At 37.0% G+C, this 25444-nt stretch overlaps 1 protein-coding gene across 1 annotated transcript in view; it reads left to right on the plus strand.

Moving 5' to 3' along the window:
- Window positions 1-25444, plus strand: part of MAN1A1 (mannosidase alpha class 1A member 1) — a 145983-nt gene that overhangs the window by 37347 nt on the left and 83192 nt on the right. The window contains exons 2-4 of the mRNA XM_061460031.1: window positions 4822-4918; window positions 13669-13784; window positions 22253-22333. Coding sequence (XP_061316015.1) covers window positions 4822-4918; window positions 13669-13784; window positions 22253-22333 — 294 coding nt within the window. The remainder of the gene's footprint in view (window positions 1-4821; window positions 4919-13668; window positions 13785-22252; window positions 22334-25444) is intronic.

Here is a 25444-nt window from a genome sequence, read left to right on the forward strand (position 1 = left end):
TTTTTTTTTATTTCTTTGTTTTTGTTTTTTATTCCTACTTTTTGTTTTTCTGATGTTCAGTGGGTTTAGGATTTCAAAATTATATTTCAGAATGCTTTGCTTAGAGTTCAAGAAAGAAATGCACAGGTCCTTTTGTGCGTAATGTCAGATCTTCACCTTTTTCTTCCAGATGATTTTGCTGATATCAATTGCAATAGTACACTTTGCTATGGTAGAACAGAAGTGGGGCAGTATTTGACATTTTCTGACTTTATAGGTAAAAATCAGCCTCCCCCCCCCCCCTTTTTTTTTTCTTTTTTTTTCTTTCTTTTTTTTTTTTTTTTCCTGAAGATGTAAAGCCAGCCAGCTTCTCAGAGAAGCAGTGCTCACTAGCTAAGCCTTCGGCTCCTGCTTCTGATTGTGAGTTGCCTAAGGCAGAGCTTCATTGGAAACAGACTTGTTAATATAGGTACAAGGCTTCCTAGTGTGCAGTAAGGCTCTTCTAGAGTTTGAGGTTCAATGAGTGTATCTTAGTAAAACTAGAAGGACTGAAGAATATGTAACTCTGCCTATTGACATCCTGGAGGACTAATAAGAAATTAATTGAAAGTACTCAGGTGAATGATTTTATTAGACTGTAGAAGACTTTGTATCTGGAATCATCTGGTCGAAAGCTGTTATACTCTTCAGCATAAGGAATTTCTTTTTTTAACAGGATCCCTAATGTTATGTTGAAATATGGATGTTCTCAATAATGGTAATCTTTATTTAGACATTTTAAGTGATCAACAGTACTTGTAGCCAGAGACAGGATTAAAAGGGCCTTTGTGAATTAAAGAAGTCTGGAGATAATGATTTGGGGCTGTCTCATGCATACAGAAAAGTGAAGACTGCAGAGATAGAGAGATTTCTCAAAAAAAACCCCAAACTCCTGTTAAAATTCATTCCTGAACTGCTGTTGCTGGGAGTTTGGCCTAGCACTTCAAAGAATAGTTATCGGTGGGCTGGATCTGTTCATATTGCTGCTCTGATATTTTAGAACTTTTTCATTCTTATGTAGAAAATAAATCTATTCACAAATAGGCAATACAGGAAAACTTAATACAGTTTTGTAGTTTCCACAGGGGGGAAAGCATATAGAGTATTTCTGATGTACTGGAGTCTAGAAATGGAGACTTCTTTGCTGGGTTTGAAGCCCAAAATCACTTGTCCAGCAAACAATGTTGATTAAGGTAGGTTTTTTTTAGGGTACTGTATCTATGGGCTGTTTGTCTAGTACGGACAGTAACACTGAGTCCTAGTAACTTTTTGCTAAATAGCCATTCATGTGTGTGTCTAGTTGGGATAACTCTTGTCCTTTTGAAACACTAGAGGGCTCGCTGACTATTTTTGGTGGGTTTTCTTTCCATCTTATGTCCGTAAACCTACAAATATCCAAAGCGAGCATGTTCTAAAGGTGAATCTTCTTCAGAGGAAGCTTACTAAAGTTGGTGTTTTTATCTATATCTAGACCTTCTCAAAGAGTTCTAAATTACCACTTTGATTAGCCAAAAGAGATGAATCTACTGAGATAATCTAATTCTGGTGGTGTTTTGTTTGTTTTACTTTGTTGTTGGGTTTTGGGTTTTTGTTTTCCACAGAAATATTTCCTAATGCTTTGGTTTTTTTTTTCAGATTACTGAGTTTGTTTGTCTGGTTGGCTTTTCTGATTCATGTCTTATATTCATGTATATCATATCATGCTGTTCCAATATGAGTTGTGGTCAACGGCTTGATGTTTGCGTGGAGGTCATTGACAAGTGGTTCTTCCATAGTTGGTAGTAGGACCGGCACTATTTAACATCGTGGTCAGCAACATGGACAGTGGAATTGAGTGTATACTCAGCATGTTTGCCAGCGACACCCAGGCATGTGGTGCAGTCAACATGCTGGAGGGAAGGAAGTTCATGCAGAGGGACCTTTACACGCTTGAGAGGTTGGCCTGTGTGAACATCATGAAGTTCAACAAAGCCAAGTGCAAGGTCCTGCACGTGGGTCAGGGCAATCCCAAGTACAGCTACAGGCTGGGTAGAGAATGGATTCAGAGCAGCAATGCAGAGAAGGACTTGGGGGTGTTGATGAGAAACTTAACATGAGCTGGTTTCAGTGTGCACTCACAGCCCAGAAAGCCAACTGTATCCTGGGCTGTGTCAGTAGGAGCATGACCAGCAGGTTGAAGGAGGTGATCCTGCCCCTCTACTCTGCTCTCGTGAGAGACCCCACCTGGAGTACGGCATTCAGCTCCAGGGCCCCCAGCTCAAGAAATATGTGGACCTGCTCAAATGAGTCCAGTGGAGGGCCATGAAGACTATCAAAGGGCTGGAACACCTCTCCTATGGAGACAGACTTGAGATAGTTGGGCTTGTTCAGCCTGGAGAACAGAAGGCTCCAGGAAGACCTTAGAGCAGCCTTCCACTACCTAAAAGGGACCTACTGGAAATCTGGAGAAATTTTGCTTGCAAAAGTTTCTGTTTCCTGAACTGACTTGGTGTGGGAATAGATGAGCACTGCATTGTCTATGCTAAAGAAGGAGCAAGAATGTTCTAGGAGAAAAAAGAGAGAGAAAAAGGAAGGACTGGCTTGAGCAATTTTAATTTTGTTGTAATATTGCACCTTTAGGCACTTTTATTCAGCCCACTCAATGACAAGCAGATTAAGAATAAATAAATTAAAAGATTCTGAAGTGATTTTTATGAAAAAAAAAAAAGCTTTGACAATGCGTAGAAAACGTCAGGTTCAGGGCAGGGCAGTATTAGGCTGCTGAAATATTTGACAATTTGTATGTTAGTATCTAAAGCTGCGCTTGCAGGTCTAGCACATGATGTCAGTGCAAAATACATATTCTGATTGCTTGTTTGTTTATTTTTTTTATAATGTGCAAAATTATCTGAAAACTTCAACTGGTAAATTAGAAAATATCCTGGAGCCAAATGGTCAGTTTCATATAATCTTGATCCCTGTAGCCTGATTACCCAACAGACATAAAGCCTGTCACTTGGCTTCCTATTGCCAGTTCTGCCTTGGGACAAATGCCCCATCCTTGGAGAGCTCCTAAGCTGTTTTGCAATGAAGTCAAGCAAGGGACACACCACTCCTGCCATCAGTCATACTGGTGCTGTCCATGGCCTGAGACCATTTCCACAGAGCCACTTACTTACTGCCTTTCAGCTGAGATCTGACCCCAAGCTAACCTTCTGCTTGAAAATGCTAATGTGTTAAGTGCAGATGCCACTTTTTGCATTTGTAAAGCTGGGCCTGTAAGGCCAAGAGTAAGTTAACATCCCAGAATTTTCCTGCATGATAGGTGCACATCTTCCATAAATAACAAAGAAATGTTTATTCTCACCAATGTAGCAGTACTCTAGAAAAATATGTTATTTATCATAGTCTGGCTTAATACAGATTTTAAATTGACAGTTTCTCTGTGTGATTTGAGAAAAGGAAAGGGGAAGGAAGAAAGTGCAGGATTACTACTATCAGTGTGTCCCAAGGCTGTTGCTTTCAATTTAGGATTATAACTGTTATTTAACAGAATTATCCTTGACACACATGGCCTCAAGAAGAGGTCTGAAAGCAAGAGGGGAGGAGCAGTGTTGTCAGCTGACAGCCTGAAGCAGTATCTTTTGAGAAGGTCTGAAATTGTCACTTTTCCTCTAGAAGATGACCTTTGGCATTCCTGGGGGTGCTCTGCTTTGTGGAAGAGGGGAAGGAGGGACAACACTGAGGCAAAAATCTCCTTCTGTTATATAAAGTCAGGCTGCCTGTGAGGGCCCTTAAGGAAGATTCTTCCTGAGCAGGCGTTAAAGGTGGTGGTCGGTAAAGGCAGGTGTTGGACCTGCTGGAGTGGCAGTGGTTCTTCATCGGGCTTGCAGAGCTGTGTGCACTGTCCTTGTTGCATGTTTGAGGAGGGACAGCTTAGCTCCTGGCCATGCACCTGGACCACCCCCAGAAAGAACAGCTTGGACTAGGTCTGGCTGGTCGTGGTGGTAGAGAAGGTGAGGTTTCCTTGAGTAAGCCTGCTGCCTTGTCTTCTGCCATGGATGTCCTCTGCACGTACCACAGAGCTGCTGTGCTGGGTTCCCTGAGGCAGTTTCCCAAAGCAGTATTTACTTGTGGTGCCCCTCTTTATGCAAAACATGGTTTTGTAATAGTAGTTTTAGTTGTAAAAGTTTGTGGCTATTTGTGCAAAATTACATGTGAAAGGAGCTACAGATACATACAGTAGAATTTATAGTCATAGAAGATCAAGTCATAATAACCTCAAAAACTTTCCTATGTGTTCTGCCTGCTCACTCCAGCTTCCTCCTTCTGTTATTAACCATACTGAGTTTGAAGCACCTAGATTTATGCAGGAAAGTGTCTGCCAGAATCTGAAAACTACTGTGAGCTTAATTTTGACCTCAAAGAATTCCAGCTCTAGGGGAAAAAAATACTCTTTAAAAAGGTTACTTCCCTCAGTTTAAGAGGTGTATGCTTAAAAGAAATAAAACCTTATTTGAATTTATACATAGAACAATAAGTCCTAAAATTAATTATTTGAGCACAAATTGACCATAAGCATGCAGGTAAAAGTACAGGTGTATGGGACAGACATGGAGTTCTTACTGTAACCACTGCCACCTGGAAGAAGTACTACTGTTGTTCTGTATTTCTATTTCACTATTTCATAGTTCCAATGCATACGTCATGAATTTAATTAAGCATTGAATTAAATGTGTTTAATACTAAGAATATTCTCAAGTCAGTATTTGCTGTGGCTTCTTGCTAAATCAACATTATAATCCTGCTTTCGTTTCCCTACAGATGATGAAGCATGCCTGGGATAATTATAAGCGTTATGCATGGGGATTAAATGAATTGAAACCCATATCTAAGCAAGGACATTCAAGCAATTTATTTGGTGAGTAGAGTGTATTTTTGTGCTTAGTGACGTTAGCATAAAACAGTAAATCAGCTGAAAAGCTTACAGGTAATGAATGTGTTCTTTCTACCCTCTGTCATGCCATGTGGTGTTTCTTGCTTCTGTTAGGTATAAAAAGTACCAGTAAATGAAGGTGATGCTTTCTATGACTTTTATAGATTCCCTTCTGAATGAGAATAAATGAAGCATGTCCTTGCTGCATGATAAAGAAGTAGTTTTATTGCATTAAATACTGCCCTACCTCAAACTTTTCCTATGAAATGAAACTCATTGACACCACATTTAATAAGCAGGAAACAAAAACTGGGGTGGGGGAGTGAGGTAGGTGGGTGTATGGGGGTAGGTGGATGTATGGGGGCAGGGGAAATAAATCTGGTACAAGGAACAAAAGAGACTTTCTGCAGTCATAAAGGTAGCTGAAGCTGTCTACAATTCTCAGTAATCTATTTCCTTTCCTTAAAAAAAACTTGTTAATCTATACCAGTCAGGCTCCCTTATCAGGCTTTCTCTTTCATGAATATAACCATTATTTGCACCTCTAAATGTTGCACAGGAGATGCTTAAATAATGACCAAGTCGTTACTGATGTAGAACAAATATGGGGCTGAAAAGTTCTAGGAGGAGAGGCACACTGCAGAAATCCAGTGTAATGAGGCAAGACTTTTTCAGTGTCCAAGTGGGACATAAATAGCAGCTGTAGAGCAGCAGCATTCTGAGGAAGCATGAGGAAGCAGTTATATGAACTGTCATCATCTTAAACTTTGCAGAAAAAATTATGAATTAAACTGTTTGACAGCAATTTTTGTATTCAAATAGCTCGTTTTCCAAACAGAAAACTGAAAAATGAACTAATTTCTATAGCTGAGACGAAATCAATACATTATTTTGATTTTAGCAGGAACTTATTTTGTTGAATGTTTGGAAAAGATAGTTTGAAGTGGAAGCATTTCTTAAAACACCCTAAATAGAGCACTTATCAAATCCTCAACTATATTTGGAAGTTGCTAAGAGACAGCAGTTGCGATTACAAAAATAATTTTGAAAATACTTCTACATTGGTCTTGCTGCCCTGGTTATCTACCCAAGGTAACATCAAGAGTGTTACTAGGTAATTATTATGTAGTTAGTTACTGGAGTTTAAACATGAATCAGGTGCTTGAAAACAAAATAGTTTGGGGGAATTTCAGGGTTAAGTCTAATCCCTGTTTTCTTCTGTTTTCTTGAAAACTGAAGTTTTTTATTATCTGCATTCAGATGGCTGTAATTGCGCAAATCAGTGTAATATCTGAAGAACTATTTAATGCAACCCTGTTTTCTTCGTTTTCTTGGAGGACAACAAAATGTCTCAAATCCTTAATGGAGTTTCTTTTGAGTGGGAAGTGGTATAAAAATTTAAAGGTTTGAGTTCTTAATGATATTATATGAATTAGCAGAAAAAGCTAATGTATTGATTTCTGAAATTCTTATGTAGTTCTGTGGATGTTGCATAAGAATAAGTCACTGCAGGCACTCTTCAGTGTGAAACAGGACAAGTGTTGAATTTGAAAATAAAACTACATTTAAAGGAGTAAGAGCCAGAGTCAGTCTAAATGCAGATCACTTTCTTATCATGGTTATCTAGTATAAGATCTCACTGCTGAGATTCCCTTAGAAACATCTTCACTCTTATTGATCTTGGTGGCAAATCAAAATAAGCATTAGGTCTCTTTCTGCTGAATCTCTTTACAGAATACTAAAGAACAACATATCTGCAAGCAGTTCTGTCTCATAAGGTACTGCTTCCTGAATCCATAATCTCCTTTTGTTTTTTAGAAATGTCTTTTTCTCTGAAAGGACAGTGGTTTGGGTTTTTTTTGGTTGGATTTGTTTGTTTTTTTTAACAGATTGCAAACTGTTGACTTACTTCTAAGGTAGTTCTGAATTGAATTAGCTGAGAATAGGTCACCTCCAGCTCTGTGTCCCATGAATCAATTTACAACCTTCAGAAATTAAGTCAGACCCTTCAACTTACTGTTACCCATCATAACCATCTCAAATTTTTTCATGATCATCTTTCTTCTTGATTTCAGGTCTCAATTTTCTGAAGTACAGGTTTCTAATTGTCTTAATAGAAGTAATATATAGCATATTTCATTAACCAGCTGTTTAACTGTGAACACTTCCCCTCCTATGAATTAATTGCTGCAGTTATAGTGCTTCGCATATACTGGTAAAGTCTGTTATGGGATAAAGACTTTAAGTACCTCACTGTGGGGAACTGCAGGTTCTGACGTAGCTCACTGATGCTTGATGTTGTGTAGGTTACAGACAGTATAGCTCTCCTGACACAGGAGGGGAGAGTTGTTTTCAAATGATACTGTTTCTAAGCTTAATTTTGAAAGTACAAATTCTTTAGTCCTTGCTATTATAGTTCTTGCTGTAATGTAGATACATTATGATGGTATCTTGCAGGCATGATGTGTTTCTCGGAAACACAAAAATATAATGGGCTTTTAAGACGTGTAATTACACATAGGTGTGACTTAGCTAATACCATCATGAATTTGGCAATTACAGTGACACTATTGTTAAGCTAAGGGAAGAGGAATTCAGTCAGTGGGATGATGATGGAAGAAAGGATAATAACAACTGGTGGTTCTGACCTTGGGGGAAGGAAAAGCATCCTTATCACCTCATACAAATTAAAAATAGTAGAGCTTTTCTATAGCTGAGGATTTCCTGCCAAACTTTGAAATATCATTTTATTTGTCCTAGACCCAGGCCCTGAAAACAGCTTTTGAAGACAAGGATTGCCTTGATCTTGCTGGCATTCTGTGAGCAATATGTGTGTGAAGAGTGTGTTTGATAAACTGAGGGATTCTTTAGGCTGGTAGGCTGTAATCATATTCATGTTATGAGCAGAAGTTGCTTCGTCTCACAAGTGCACACTAAAAATAATTATAGAGAAAGGTTAAACGTATGTAAACTGAAATACTTTCGTTTCAAGCCAAAGCTACATACTTGCCTCTGACCATTGCAAAGTCTTTTCAACACAGCCATATAATGTTTTGATTTCCTTTCTATTTGCCACTCTAGCTTTTACCATGTTGTCTTGGCAAGTAACAAACATTATTGTGGATTTTTTATAGTTTACTCCAACTACAAAGAATTTAGTAACAACTATTTGAAAAGGCAAAGTGAAAAGTCATCAGTTGTTGTCTGCATAGTATTCTTAATAGCTTAATTTCATTAAGTGTACAGTTATTTCTAGACTAATCAAGTAAATTCTAATAGCTAAACATCTGTTTGCATCATATCTGTGCATCAGCAAAACAAGGCATACCTCCTATGCTGGTGTGACTTCTGCTCTGAGTACTAAACCTTCTCATACCTGGTAAAAGTAGGCCCCAAGTAAGTGCTGTTAAGTTTTAATACTTCAACCCTTAAAGTTTCAGATTACTGTTAATGATAAAGCTAAAATAGAGCTTTATCCACCTACCCTAGTAGTGTGGAAGTGGCAAAACCCCAGTTTTGCCTTTTTTTTTACAGCACCCTACTACCAGCCCCCCAACCCAGGAGCTATTCCTCTTCAAGCCTTCTGTACTTATTTTAAAACTAATGAGCATTGCCATACTAGCTGAGAGCTCTTTCTAGAAGTGTTTTCTGCACTTCAGTGAGTGTTACTAAAGGGCTTTTTTAATTACCTGTAACTGTCTTTCATGCGCAGTGTTGCCAGTTTAATAATATTGTAACTCGTGGGCATAGTATAATTAGTCTCTGCAAGTGGAAAAAAAGCAGCTTTTCTGGAGGGGAAAAGGGAGGCATTTAATAAATACTCAAATCTGCAAAGGAAAAGCACTATAATTTAGAAAGATCCTATTCCTCCCACTTCGAACGGATTTTCAAACTTTCTTGTATGGAGAATTGAGGTGTATGAAGATTTTTAAAGCATGCCAAAATTCATGTTCAAGACTGTCTTGCAATGTACAAAAATATTTTTAAACTGTAAGATTATTAATATAGTTCTAGAAAATTACTTGTATGTGTATTTAAACGATATGTTGCTTTAAATTGAAAAGCTTCGACATGTCTCCCCACCCCCCACTATCTTGTTTTTCTTCACTGTTGCTGCTGCATTCCTTTGAAATTTAGATTTTGGTATGTGGTCTTAATTTTGGAAGTAAGCCCGACATCCTTCCGAACTAAATGGCAACTTTTCTAAAGAAAAACATTAGCAGATATGTGGATGAATGATTCAACATAACGTTTGTGAGACAAGGTCAAGCTGCACAACTACTTTTTTTTTTTTCAAAGAAACTATTCAATATGAAGATGAGTTGATTGCCTTTTTAGACTTCCAAAAAGCATTTTCCAGGGTTATTACTCGTCTTTTGGAGCTATTCTTTGCTGCTGAGGCCATGCTCTCAAATTGCTTATCACAGTTCTGGAAAATCAAGTAACCAGAGTGACTGACAGTTTGGCAGCACTAACAAGTTACTTGCGGTAGCTATGACAATGTCAAACTGCAAGCAGTTCCATGAACCCAGAAGGATTCCCCAACAGATAATAACTGCACTTTGAAATAGCAAATGAGGTCTAAAATACCTAAATTTAAACTGGCACATAGCGGCACAGGAGATACAATTCTAAGTTAAAGCATAGAACTGGGCAGGCTTGAACTCAAAAAAAAGTAGAAAAGGTTGAAAACACATAAAAAGCGGCATAAGTGGAATGAACAAGGATTTATTGTTCCTTGTCAGGAACTATACCCTTTGTAAGGGGTGGAAATACCAAATCAGTAGGCAGCATGTTCAAAAAAAACAAAATAAGGTAGCTTGTAATGAAACATGTAGCTAAACTGTGTGGGTGCCAGAAGCAATGGAGGAAAATTTCATCGAGCTCCATTAAATGCAGACACCAGAGCTGGCTCTAAAATGCACAGATGTACACGATCATAGAATCAGAAAATATCTTGAGTTGGAAGGGAGCCTTAAGGATCATCAAGTCCAACTCCCTGCTCCTTGCAGAAGCATAGCTATCTGTAATATATTAAATATGTAAATAACAATAATATATAAAATACACTAAAACATATATAATATAAACAATATACTAAACTAAAAATACAGATTAGAGAAGGATTCTAGAAATACCACAACATCGTTTCATATTACACATATGAAAAGCTAGATCTTTAAAAACATTGAAATTGTCTTTTCCCACTCTTACCAGCTGGTAACAGTGACTGAAATTAAATATGTTAGGGTTTCTGAGGGTTTGCTAGTACTTAAGTAAGATTTCCATGTTTTGGCATAGCATACTTTAATAATTAATCACTCCTGACACTTTAAATTGCCAATGATATCGGATAAGAGACTTTTCAGTGAACTTCAGATAAAGGAAAACATTGTTTTGCAGTCTTAGTCAGCTTTTGAAACAGTGCTGTAAGAAACCTACAGCTCAAATGAATGTGTTACCTTTGTCAAACCTATATGTGTCCCTTGAATATATTGAGAATAACATAGTTCAGTTGTTCACGTCCAATGTATATACAGCTGAGAAAAACTGATTTCTTATAGTTGCATATTTATAGTTTCTTATAGTTGCATATTTAATGTTACAAAGTGTTTGTTCATACTCCCCATGTTAAGAAAATCCGACTTGTTTCAATGGACAGATTAAGAAAACATTGTGACAGTTTATGTTTCTGTATTTTTGGCTGGAATGTTGAGTCTGGAACTACAAACTGGAGGAAGATTCCATAGAATGCATGTGCCTTGACTGAGCTTCCTCAACTTACAATAACTGGAAGATGACAAAATAGGTTTGCCTCACTGGCTGAAAATAATGAGTCTAAGATCATCAGGGTGATACTGAGTCCAATAGAAATACAGTTATGTATAAAATTTTCTTTGTTTTCTACAGTAGTACAAAGTAAGCCTAAAGAGCAGTTCTTCTGACAATAATAGAGGAATGTTTTTTTTAACATTTTCACTTTAATTTAAGGTATATCTATTATTATTTGTATGTGCTGAATTTTGATCACATTGAAGAAATTACAAATATAGATGTCCTTCATTAACTCTCATTAACTAACGTATCAGAAACACAGAAATGTAACATTTTCTGGAAGAAAACCCAGTATTCTATTCAACTTGTACAGTCATGCAAGAACAAGAAATCCTAGTTTATTACACTTGTTGGATGGTGAGTTATCATAGGTGAGGGAGCTAATGTATTGTATGACCTGAGGCCACTTCACAGTTCATCTTTCCTTATCTTCCATTTTTGCTGTACGTGTTGCCACAGTTTCTTTCCATCTGAATATGACACAGAGTCAGAAAAAGAAAAGCAGTTTAATTCGAGTAAGGGGCCTGGCTTCCATTCAGTTATAGACAGTGCACTGGGACACATCTGAAACTTTCCTGCATGTACTGTTCTGTATGAAATGCTTGTAGACCACAAATCTTCATCTTTCACATACATGCATCCCTATTATGTCTGTGTGTATATGAATTCTATTTGATGGCGAGGAATATGGATATTCTGGAGAACCAAGCCCCACACTTGGTAAACAAGGGATGGGAACAAAATAGTAAACAAACTATAAACTGTACCAACATGCATTGACTTTGGCATCCTGGCAGTATTCTATTACAGAATCTTTTGGCCAAAATATCATGGAATCATGGAATGGTTTCAGTTGGAAGGGACCTCGAAGATCATCTTGTTCCAAACCGTCTGCCACAGGCAAGGACACCTCCCACTAGACAAGGTTCCTCAAAGCCCCATCCAACCTGGCCTTGAACACTGCCAGGGATGGGGCAGCCACAGCTTCTCTGGGCAACCTTTTCCAGTGTCTCACCACCCTCACAGTAAAGAATATCCTAACATCTGATATCCTAATACCTTCCTAATATTTAATGTAAACCTACCCTCTGTCAGCTTAAAGCCATTCTCCCTTGTCCTATTCCTCCATGCTCTTATAAAAAGTCCCTCTCCAGATTTCTGGGAGGCCCCCTTTAGGCACTGGAAGCTGCTTTAAGGTCTCCCACAAGCTTTCTCTTCTCCATGCCGAACAAGCCCAACTCTCTCAGGTTGTCTCCACAGGAGAGATGTTCCAGCCCTTTGATCGTCTCTGTGCCTTCCTCTGGACTCACTCTAGCAGGTGCATGTCTCTCTTGTGTTGGGATTCCCCGAGCTGAGCACAATACTCCAAGTGAGCTCTCACTAGAGCAGAGTAGAGGAGCAGGATCACCAGCCTCTACCTGCTGGTCACACTAGTTTTGCTGCAGCCTCGCATAGTTGGCTTTCTAAGCCACAAGCACACACTGCTGTCTCATGTTGAACTTCTCATCAACCAATAAGCTATGTCTAAAAACCTGGGCTAGACAAAAGCTTCTTTTGGCCCATCTTCCAAATAGTTTGGCCATAAGCCAGTTGTGGTTCTTAAACCATATGGCCACATACGCTCAGTCACAGAGCTGTGCTAATAAGCTTGTCATCCACAGCAGTTCTCCCTGCAGTGACACTGTGGAAGCTCATACAAAGTTACCCATCCTCTGATCACTTTTGGTTTTTATTCTGCTCTTCCCACCTGCCCTGAAGCACTACTCCATTCTGTAATGTAATCTTCTCTTATTTCTGTACATATACCTTTGTATTTTTAGGTATTAAAAGGCATGCTGTTTAAATGGTCCCATTCTGCATTACCCAGAAGTGATCTAGAATGCTCTGTGCTTTGTTTCATGCTATTCTGAAATGTCAGTCATCTTAGTTAATCATCCCCAAATCTTTTTAGCAGTAGGTTCTTTTTTTTTTAAATTTATTTTTTTTATTTATTTTCTTTTCCTCCAGATCACTGCTAAAGATTTCAAGTGTTAAATGGGAAAGGATGCTCTGTAGATGCTGCTTGATAGTCCACTTGAAGTTTTATGCTGACTGATTTCTTTTGCTTTCTCTTCAGTTAACCAGCTTGTGGGCAATTTTACATATTCTATATGAACCACTCACATGGAATAAATGGTGCTGTTAGTAAAGGAGAAAGAGAGACACAGAAGCAGGTTTAACAAAGGAAGTAAAATTGAACATATCTAAGTTCTTGGTCTGAAGGTTTTGGTACAGACTAATAATGTTTCACTTTGGTGGGCTTGTACATTTATCTCTCTCTCTTACCAAAATTACTCACTTCAGGCTTATGTTTTAAGAATTTCAGGTACAAGCTTTTGTTGCACGGAGTTACTAACATCTCCAGAGTCTTTGTAGTACTGCTCTCGAACACGTATCCTTCAGCAGTTTTCCACAATTGCTCTCACTTTCTTACGAGCTCAGGAAAAATACAAGTTACTTTGCCAGGCTTAAAGGAAAGTTCTTCCTTTAACATGAGAGAAGGGCTTGGCTCTGGAAACATATGATATCCTTCTTACCAAAGTATGCTGAAGTTTTATTAGTGGAATATCTGGAGAAAAACATATAGATTACTTCATTCAGAGAAAGAAAATGGCATTCCAAGGAGGATTTTATATGCAGTTAGCAGCTGCTAAAAAAGAGTGTATTACAATGTTGTGTTGTGGCATGGTAATCAAAGTTAAGGCTGTGAATGACTATTCGCCCACTTGAATGTTTATATGCCCAATTTTTAATTGGTTTAAATGAAATTAGATTTTGAAATTAGAATTAATTAAATTAATTAGTTCTAACTGAAAAGCCTTCTGTTGGAAAGTAAATCACCGATTTTTCATGTATTTCAGGTAACATTCAAGGAGCAACAATAGTGGATGCCCTTGATACACTATACATCATGGAAATGAAAGAGGAATTCAAGGAAGCCAAGGAATGGGTTGAAAAAAACTTAGATTTCAATGTGGTAAGTAGTGTTGCTGATTAACATTTAATGCTCTGTTTAATCTCCATGGGTCAGTTGAGGACTGTGTTCTAATATTGCAAGCATGATACTAGGCTACAGAATTGAGATCACTGATAGATAAAACAAGGCAGGAAGCAGAAATACAATAAAGTTACTACTCTGCTTCTACATGCAATTTTTCAGTGTGAGAAATTTAGATAGATAGGAGGCAATGACCTGAACTAAAAGAAAGAAAAAGAAATCTTTACCATTGTAAAGAAACTTTTCAGTTCTTTTGGATAGAAGAATCAGGACACTTCAAGCATTAATTTTTTAGTTATGTAAACACTTTACGTTTTCGCTTTGTGAAACCTTCTGCAAATTAGACTTGCATTTAGAGAAAGCTACACACCATACATACCATTTAAGTTGTGTATTCTAGTAAAGTTGAAACCCAAGAGTTAGGCTGAACTGTTGGCACAAACTGAGCTGCGTTAGTCTTATGGGGCACCGAGTCATCACAACTGTCATCTACAAATCATCCTCTTAAGTGGTAAGTATGCATCTGAGAGCAAAGTTCATTATTAAAGTTTTTGTCCTCGAAAGGCTCTGAACAAGCAAGAACCTCTGTAAAACTTTGATTAAATTGGTTAATTGTTTTTAATTTGTAGGCCAGAGTATTTATTGGAATTCCTCAATACAGAGAGCTAGTGGAGTACTTTTACTGATAAGTGTAGTGGAGTAGGAAAGGGTTGTAGGCACAGTATACCGAGCACTTAAAAGCTCTTGTAGTTGACATGCATAATGGCAGAAAAACCTTCTGAAAACAAAGTACTCCTTCTAATATGTTATGCAAAAAAGTCAGGATTAATTAGGTTCTTTTACATGCTTGAGAATTAATTACCATTTTAAGAAGGAGGAGTTAATAAGAGTGGGTATTATAGTTTATATAAGCAGCAATTTAGTGTGCATTTATGTTTACATTAATAATGTAAATACAGGATGTTAAACTGTGCTTCCAAGTAGTGTCAGATATACATGCTAACTTTATCTTGTGCATAAGGTGGATTCTTTTTTAAAGGAATTTTTTTAATATTAAATTCCTGTCTTATCATCTTAGCATTATTAATGTGTTTAAAAATGTAAGAACAAAACACAATAGAAAACAGCAAACTCCACTTTAACAGAAGAGCTGAGCTCCACTTGGAGGAACATTATAAAGTGCAGCAGAGTGATTTACATGAATAACACTAAAATCTTTGGGCTTACATAAATCTTGCTGTGCTTTGCACTGGTAACTTCTAGGTATTGCCTACAATGTTAGCTCCTCTTATTAATTTATGTACTTTAAAAATTATATAGCACTTATTTTTCTCAGTAATGCTTAAAAGCCATGAAGTCTTTCAAAGTGTCTGAAAATTTGTGTTGTTAGTCGGTCAGTGTAGCAATCCAGCAGATCTACTAAAACTACTTTACAGATGATACAGATGTGCTTAAGGGACAATACCTTCCTCCTGATATTCCTGTAAATAGCTGCCATGAGTTCAACACTTCACAAAATTATTTTCATAATACTTCATAATCATATAGAATATTACATTGTTATCACTAATGAGTAGACAAATTTTCCTAAAGCAAAGTGAGGAAATGAAAATAAATAACCGTAACACCAACTTTAATAATTGATGTCAGTTTGTTTAGTGGCTGAATTGTTTGAAGCTACTCAACTAAACTCTTTTTTGGTTTTCCCCCTTAAAATATGAGTTCCAGTTTCAAATGCTGCTTTTTATTTGTATTTTATAGCTTTAAGTTTGAAATTACTTAACACAAAGAACAACAGGGTCCACTTGTTTGTGTTTAAGCATTGATCATGCATTACTTGACATTTTATGTATTAATGTTTCATACAGTCTTACTTGTTCCTATTTTAGAAGTCTTTCCTCCATGAAAGTGAATTAGGTTTTAAAAGCTGACAGACTGACATAGCCTTAAGTGTTATTTCTTGTGAGCAGTATAAAACATGCTTCTCTTTGACGTTTTTGGTCATTTCCTCAGGAGTGACTGCTTAATCAGCTTCTGAGCACGCCTGTTTGCCTTTATTTTTATACATAGGATTATTTTTTTTCCATTTTATCTTAAAACTATGCTTTTTAAATAATAAATTTTCTTGAAGGTGTTCTTTACAAAAATAGCTGTGACTGTATTATGTATCAGAATCTTTTCTTTTTATATTCTACATCAGTGTAGCTGGATAAAGCAAGTTGCCCTCTAGAAGTTTGTAATAGGTCAGATACTCATTGTACATGTCGAACTATTTGGCCAGCCCTTGATCATTCTCGTCACCCAATCATGAAAGTTTCCAAATGTCACTTTGTAAAGTAAGCACTAGTTTAGCCGCATAAAAGGATTTATGGAATAAAGGTGCCTTAATGGGAAATTCCATAATCTCTTCACATGTTAAGATTTTAATCCCCCAATTCAGTGAATTAGTTGTCAGGGCTACTCTTTTTTACCTTTCTAAAGCAAGCAGACTGTTCTGATTTTGAAGGAAAATTCTAGAAAAGTAAGTAAACACTACCTTTCTTGGCAAATTTGTGAATCTTTCTAATCTTGTGAGTGGACTTGTTTGGAAGTTTTGCCTTTTGGAGTATATAACACTGAAGCTATTTTTATTATAGCTGGAGCTGGTAGCCCTGTGGTTTTATAACTGGGATATCCACATTAGAATGCTTGGAATTTTTTCCAACTAAAACGGCTAAAACTAATTTTTTCCAAACTAAACTAACTATTTTTTCCAAACTAAAACATAACTGCTGAAATTCCTTGTATTTGATACATTGCTGTAGTTTCAGCCAAACTGAGTAGTCTTTCAGGAATTAAGTTCCATTTTCTGATTCTGTCAATATTGTAAGAGATTTGGAAATACTCATACCTTTTGAAAGAGTTGACATTTGCATTGGCTAAATCCATGGTCTTTGCATCATGGATGTGACCTGTTTCCAATGAAATCAGTTCATCCCTGGGGGGGGTTGTGTGTCTTTGCTCTTCAGTTAATACAGCTGACAATTTCATCTGACCTCCCCATGCATGCTGCTGCCCACACAACCTTTGCACAGTGCTCTTGCAGGGCCCTGCGCAAAGCTGCACTGGGCCAGGTTGTATATCAGTACGTTGCAAGAGAGGAAAAAGGAGCTAGTCTTTCATGGGATCACTAGGGAGCTTGGCTGTTTCCTAGCTACAACTACGCACATCTGAGTGTTGCTCTGGTTTTATTTTTTCATTATTTGCTTTAGAACCTGCACACACACAGAGCATTCATAGCTTTCTGAAAGGGCTTCTGTACCAACACCCAACTTTAGCATCACACTGGGCAGGAAAAAGGTATTGGGCCCTGCAATGCAAGGGATGAACCGCACTGAATTCATACTCGGTAAGAGAAACTGGAAGAGGGATTTTAATGAGGTGGATGAAGGGGTCAGGAGTTGAGGAGCAGTGGTGCAGGAGCTGAGCCCTGTGGCCAAGCGGTAGGGTTGGCATTTATTAAGTGCTGGAATTGATGGTTCTTCATATCTACACCCAGACAGACCCCGACATCTTTAGGATAACACTGATGGATCTGTCCCCATCTTACTCAGCCCTGCCAAGCTCCTTCCCCTCAAAAGGAGAGTCTTGCCCATACAGCATACTGTGAACAGTCCTTGGCCTACGTGGTGTCCTAAAGCATGCCTGAAAGTTGGCTGGAACAAGAAGGGCCCAAACCAGACCAGAGGGTGCAAACAATTTAATGATATGTGACATGGTGCTTGAATTCATTCTCTGACCCACTGATAAGCTGTCTGATGTGGGTGTAGTCAGGTAGAACCAGAATGGGAGCCAGGTATGGAGCAGGAAGCCATGCATTTACTGGGAGAAGAGGAAAACTGTTTCTTTTAAGATACCTCAAAGGTGAATCTGTATTCAGACAAAAATAATCTTCCTGTTGGTTACTAGTGGGTTCGTTTGCCTCATTCCTCTATTTTTTATCAAAATGAAGGATGGCAGGAAATTATGATAGCTCAGTCAGACACAAGTGGCAGAACGTTTGTTCAGTATCTCTACCTATGTGGATATAATTTAGTTGACTTCAGTTGACATTTTGTGTGAGCATTGACTCATTGTGTGTTATCTGTCTCATCACAGATAACTTCCCTAGTTAACTGCACAGGGTGGATGAGTCTAGGAAAGAGCTGCTGTTGTGCTGTGGGAAGAGTATAAAGAGCAGCTCATTATTTGCTCTCAAAGATAGGTAGTAAATGACTTGAGGAACTGCATAAAGAGAAGGGAATGAATAAGACAGCAAGGATACTTTCATTCTTGTGTCCTGCCAGCACTCTTAAGCAAATCTATTTTCAGAGGTCAGTCAGTCACTGTGTCTGATTTTATAACCAACCCTGAAGCTTGAAGGCTTACTTATCAGTTCTGATTTTCATCTTTGTTCTTAGCTTTGCAAATTTGAGTGCCTTTTAAAGAAGCTTTGTGTGCAGCTTCATGCAATGTAGTTTAATGTGTAGTATGTCTTCTATTTTGGGAATGAAAAAAGAGTGGGAAAAGCATAGAAACTTGGAATTATGTTTATTTCTGCTGCAATGTATAGATTAACATATACTTTTTCCAAGATCCCAGAATAGCAAATAGTATTTGAATCTAACAAATAATGCTTCTGGCATATGTCTTCAAGTCTATCTGTGCTTAGATAGTCAGTAACAAGATCGACTTTAAGAATTCAGACTATTTCAAACTTCAGCATTTGCCGATTTAAATCCTACTCCTCTCAAACTATAGGTGTTATGATTGACTTGTAATTATATTTAACAGCCTATAACCTGATGTTCTGGCTTGGAGGCAGATGTTTTTCTCATGCTTTATTTTTGGTGCTTTTTTCTCTTTGTGAGAAAATCAGAAAATTTCCTTATACAACAATTTGCAACAGAATAGCTTTCCTGTTTAAAAAAAAAAACAACAAACAAACCTAAAACAACAAAAAAAGTGTGGGATGTATGAGTAAATGGACTTCAAATAAATGTTTAATGGGTCTGTGAGGAAGATTAAGGAAGCCAGAACTTGAAAATGGTTCTTTAGTTTGTGGGAATACTTATTTACTAGTTTGCCACATAACTTGTTTTAGTACACTCAAAATGTCAGACTTCAAAGTGATTTGATTTTGTTTTGATTATGAATAAGAAATTATTTTGATGGTCTAAAAGGAGATCCTGCAAATTTATTATTAAATGCAGATATTTTGCTGCTAGAGATTGTTAATGCCTTCAGTAACACTTCCTTTTTGTGCCTGCTTAGGATCTTACAGTTTGCTATGTGGGCACTTCAGCAAGGTTAAATAGCATGTTATGAAGTAACCACACATTGACACTTGCAATAAAATGGTGGCTAAAATTGCTCCCCTTGGCTAGAGGAACTGAGTATTTTAGCAAGCTGCCACTAAATTACACTTAATTTGTGGAATATGAATGAAACTTTGTTTCCCCACAATTGCAAGTAATTAAAATGTAGTAGCTTTCAGTGATCATATCATAGTGATCTTCATGTCTGTGTCATATTTCCTAGACTGCTTGAAAATGCTAAGATTTGTTGTTGTTTCCAGGCTTTTTGCTTCAACCGGGAAATATTATTTAATATTAATTATGTTGTATTATGTTTAATTATGTTAATTTATCTATATTATGCTATTATATATATTTAGATTAATCATTATTATGTTCAATACTATGTTTAACATTATTAATGTTATTATCTACTAGTAATTATGCATCTCTCTCACTTGAAATGCAGGCCCTTTGTGTCCATTCTTTTACTCTAAAATTATATACATTATTCAACATTGTTCAATGTAGGGTCCCTGGTGTTTTCTTGCACAGTTTATTAACCTGCAGGATATGGGCTGTTTGTAGTGGCACAGTACTTTTTGTTACTGTTTTGAGGGGAAAAAAAAATTATAAAGAATCTGTAATAAAGAAGACTGAAACAGAATTTGGTGGGATTTGTGGCCTTATTTGGGTCTTTATAAAAACTAACAGAGTAAGCTCTTTATCAGATATAAATTAAGGTGAGTTGATTGCTGTGAACATATTCATCCACATAAAAAACACACTGTATTTTCTCCAATTGAATTACGAATAGCAGAGCAGGTACCAGTGCTTGATGAGTGCCAGGTGGAAGCTGATATTAGATAAATACAACTGAGTTGTATTTCAAATGCTGGGCTTGTAAATGAGGGTGACTTCCCATGAGAAAACATAGACAAATTATTTTGGCCTTGATCTACAAGTTTGTGGAGAGGAAGACTTTCAGGAAAGAGATGTGTTAAGGAAATTGTCCAGAAGGATGTGAATACTGATCTGATTTTTTTGAAAGCTAAAGGTGTCCATAAGGAGAAGGGCTTCAGGAGAGCCCAGCTGACAGTAGTTTTGTTGTCTAAACAATGCTTTCAACATTAAGTTCAACCACAGCTGTTTGAAGCTTCAGTAGCTTACCAGTTATAGACTTAATCTTATGGCTTACTGAAGGGTGAGATGCAGCTGATATTAGATTGACCTGTCATAGGTTTGCAAATGAAATACAGAAGCAGAGTAACATGAACTATCTAATATAACTCTTGGAACATATCCTCCTATGCTGCGTTTGGTAATATCTGTTGCTTTTTGAAGATGGGTCTTCCTAAGGTACAGACAACTTCCCTTTTTTAAAAAGAAGTTAGTTTGATAGCTTTACTAGTTAAACTGCAACTTCTTGAGTGTTTCTAAGCTATGGTTCTTCTCTTGGTTAAAAGCCCCTCATTTTAACATTTCTCCTTGTCAAGTCAAAATGGGGTAACACTCAACTGTTTTGTCATATTGTAGAGACTTGCTTGTGTGCAGCTGGATCTGAGGGCAAAATAAAAAATAACATTGCTTACTTAGGATTTGACTGCTGAGTAGAAATATACAGACTTCTTTGTGCAAACTGTATGTGGATGCTGATTAAAAATATGAAAAGAGGGTAATGATCAAGGCGTGGTGTCTTAAATGCATAATACAAAAAATTATTAAAAATCAAGCCAGAAAGAAGGGTAAAGTTGGTGTAACAGAAATCAACTACTTCTAGGAAGTTCACTTTTCCTACCATACCACTTCTTCACGTAAGACTTCCATGTAGAGATGAATGTCTCTTTGACATGAAATTATAAAACTTCTTTAACTGTTTTGCAAATGGCTGTAATTCCTGTGCTTTCTGAGAATACTACTAGCCTAGAATAATGAGCTTAAGTATAACTATGTAGCATACAGCTTTCAAATGTACCGTTAATGAAATGTCTATTTCATTAATAGCATCTGCTTCAGCAGCTTGTATGAGGAGTTCAGAATGAGCTTAGGATTTTGATCAAAGGTTTAGAGACGTGTGCAAGTGAAGTATTGGAAATCTGATAACGTTAAAACAATGAGTATCTTCAAGAAATGTCCCAAAAGACCACCCCTTCAGCAAACGTTCAGGATTACAGTGCCATTAATCTTTGTCATTCAACAGTAAAATCTTTATTCACATTACCTCAAAGTCTTCTTTTTGTCTATATTTGATTTCCAGAAGCAGATGACAGTGCATACATACTGAGCTTTTCTTAAAAGGCCTTCATATTCCTTGACAGATAGGACTGGTTTGTGAGTTAAATAGTCATATTAATCCAGAAAGGCAAAATATAAGGTTTGGAGACAAAATATTCAGCTCATATATCACTCAATTTACTTTGAGCAATTGAAAATCAAAAAAGCAATTTAATTCAATCCTCACAGGAAACACAAGTGTCTGTGTTTTGAGATAGATAGTGCCTGGATCTGCACTGCTCAGTACAACAAACTTAATGTCTGTCATCAGTAAAGACTAGGCCAGTATGGGAAAGGATGTCACTGCAGTGCTGAAAGACCATCTGCTCCCTAGTGAATACATATCATGATTACATTTTTGTCATGAGCATGTAACTAACTCATTCTAGCATTACCTCCCATTTTACAATAACTTGTATTTACACTGAAGTAGGAAAGCTCTTGATACAACATTCTGATCAAGAACTCCTACAGTGTCTGAGAAGAGATGGCATGTGGTGTGAGGTAGTGGGGGACATATGACCTTAGACCACTTCGTGTTTATGAGTGCTGAGCCATCTACAGGAAAGTGCTGTGGATGTGTGGATTTAGAGAAAGCCCAAGTGGAAGAGATTAAAAGTTAAACAGGATGAAGATAATGGAGAGGTTATTTTGTTAACATGAGGAAGAAAAGAAAATACTTTAAAATGCCCTTAAATTAACTTATGTTGTCTTTCCCTATATCTTATGTTCTGCTGTTTACAGGTGTTGTAGCTTAATGCCTACATCTATATAAATAAGGCAAAAGAGGCAAACAAAATGTTACAGACCATACAGAAAAATATCACAGAATAAAACTGTGTCTGTTTATTTCAACAGAATGCTGAAATTTCAGTATTTGAAGTGAACATTCGTTTTGTTGGTGGACTACTTTCAGCTTACTATCTTTCAGGAGAAGAGGTAAGAGATTTCCACATGGTTTATCTTAATTAAACTTGTTTTGAACTTTGAAAATGACTTGTACAGCAGAATTCTGTCCAGGGGTTTTCTTGCTTCTATTACTATTGTTTTATGTAAGTATTAAAGCTATTACTTCATGTAAGTGTTAAAAGGTTTTATTTTTTGTTCCCGAGTTGAAACCATACCCAATACATTCTTACTGGACTTTGTGCTGGACTGTGTAATTATGGAGCTCCTATGCCGCAGTAGTGGTAGATTTTTTTTTCATCAGGTTCTTGCTTCACAAATTGGTTTTGACCATATCCTTTAACTCCTATGAACTGTACTTCTGTTGGCCATCCTGAAGCTGAAGCTTCAACAGACATGGAAAACGCATGTTAAGAATGAAAACATAACTGGTAAACCTATACATGTTAATGTCTTTAAAGAATCAATATCCCATTAATCTCTAATGTCTGTCATGTTTTCTGGAGAGGATGAAGAAGTAACTTCATCTAAGCGCTTTGACTAATGCGACTATTTCTGTGATGTATTTGGAGAAGGTTATGCTAAGTCACAAGTATTGCGATATTTTAAATTTTTAGCTTGCTATTGAAAAGTCTTTAATCTTGCTAATTTAAGTTCTTGTTCCTGTTTGTGGATTATAGTAGTGTTTTATTATAGGATTAACACAAGTTAATACTCTTTAACCTCAAGTTGAATTTATCATCGGATTTCTTTAAATCCAAGGCAATTACTGGTGGAAACTCCACGAGACTCTAAAGACGTATCATTTTCTTTCATATGTAAATTTCCCCAATACTGGGTAAAGCTCTGTTTTGAACCTGTCTAACTTGAATTCTATGGTGTCCATGTTGTTTTTTGTTAGTTTATCATTATGTTAAAGCTGTCCTAGAAGGCACTATTGGGTCATGTACCTGACAAAGCAGTTATGAGGAGACAGTGTTCCTTTGACATTTTTACTTAAGTAGACTTACCTTTTTATTTCCCATGGTGCTGAGGGTAGGTGATGTTGATAAGACTTTAATGTTTTGAAATAGACAGGCTTTCTTATTGTATCTATGTTATAATTTTCTCAGGAAAAAATTTGCACATAGACACATTTAAACTTCATGCTTAACAGTAATGACAGAATTTGAGAAGTGGTTGGTAGCTGACTTCTTGATCTTTACTAACTGTTGTTTTATTTAGTGTGCCATCACCAAGTCTTGAAGGAAACAAGTTTGTCCCTCTACAGTAACTCAGCACCCAGAAGTATGAGTATCTAAAGGTGTCTAGATTTGAAAGCTGTTCCTTCTGCAATGAAATAGTTATACCTTTCACTGCTGATTTACTTCTTGCAAACAGGAGTGAATTTTTCCAGTTTAACCTATTGCTACATTTTAATTAACTGATTTTGACAGAAGCAGAGGATGTTTGACAGACAAGCTGGTAGAGGACTGCACGTGAGCCTTTACATCAAGCAGCAGTTGTCTGACAAGAAATGCCTGAAGCATTTGTCATCTGTGCTTCATATATATGTTGAGAATTTATATCTTGTGTCTGTTAATAAGCAGTTTCACTTTTAATCAGTGCATATATTTTCTCCTAAATAACACCTAGTCATTGCTTCTCACCCATTCCCTCATTTTGTGATGAGTGGCAGTTTTACCACCACCTCTTGCACTAGACTGATATCAACATCAGCATTCAAATAAAACTCTTGTACAAATTAAATGAGGAAACATTTAAAACTGAAGAGTGTTTCACACAATGGTTAATTAAGTGGAACTCTTTGCAGTGGAATATTGGTGATACTGGATCCTGTTGTCCATTCTAAAAATGGACAGACTCATTAATGAAAGTAAAATGGGTTCCTAAACACAAAGATGGCATATATGATTAAGGAGGGTCCTGAGCTCTTGTAGGCTGGGAAAGACACCCTCCATGCTTGGTTTTCATACTCTTGGATGGACAGCTGCTGTCCAAGGCAGAGTGATGTTCCTAAACTAGCAGTTGTCCTAGTGGCTTGATGAGTGCAACTCAGCATGCTCTGCCTTTATCAGATTTGGGGAAACTTCCCCATTTGTCTCCTAAATCCAAGATACTGAAGCAACAGCCACTGCTGCCTATGGGAAGAGAGGGGTGCAGCCATTCTGAGGACAGAACAGCTGTGCAGCTGTGTGAGTTTTCCCATGCTGTGTCTGTCCTTCAGTGTTGCTGCTGCTGACAAGTGTAGAAAACACTCAGAGCCCCAGAGGCTGGCTGCCACCATAGAAAATATATCTTTAATCATCCATTAGTCCATTATATTAGTAGGCATTCTAAAGAGGTGGAACAACTTTTATGCAGGCTGTTAGGAAGATTAAGCTTTCTCAGTTAAAAGCTCATTTAATTCTCTATCAAATTAACTATTTAAAAATCTTATATTTGCTGTGCTAACTTATCAATATCCTAATTTAAAAGAGCTATGTTTCAGTAAAAGGAGTGACGGAAATAGTTATTGTTTGTACTTCTGAATTACATTTCCATGGGTAATGATCCAAAGCTGCAACACATTGTATGTTCCATAATCGTTTGTAAGTCTAACTAATCATGATTAAAGAATATTCTGTCATAGAGTAGTTCCTAAGACATTCTGCTCACATAATAATTCATTTAGATAAAGGCACCAATGTGAATAATTCTAAAAATGAACAAATTTAATACTTTGCCTCTCGATACCCGTGTGTGGTGCTCACTTGCAAATAGAGCTATGAGATGCATTCTGTTAAACTTCTTACAATTACTGCCTTACTAGAATGAATAAGTGCTAGAAGTGTCATATACTGTCACCTCTTTTTTACTGTTTTATGATTGCTAACATAAGCTAGAAAGAATTCTAGTCAAATGTCAAACTTTGTTTATAAAACAGCTGCAAATACCAGAAAACTTGACTTCAAAATGAGTAACTGCTTAAGGACTTCTCTTGTTTTTGTTTGTTTTTTTTTTTTCCTAAGTCACTCATAATAATATTGCATGTGAATGCTTCCCTGGTATTCTTCCATGAGTCAGCGGTTGTAAGGAGTTGTTAAAAATAAACCTGGCTCTGTTAAAGCACTGCTAGTATTGATTTTGTTTGTTTGTATAAAA

Source organism: Pezoporus flaviventris, unplaced genomic scaffold, assembly GCF_033815535.1.
Source record: "Pezoporus flaviventris isolate CSIRO_AGI_PZ_B2104156 unplaced genomic scaffold, CSIRO_AGI_Pfla_v1 ptg000031l, whole genome shotgun sequence".
Lineage (NCBI taxonomy): Eukaryota > Metazoa > Chordata > Aves > Psittaciformes > Psittacidae > Pezoporus > Pezoporus flaviventris.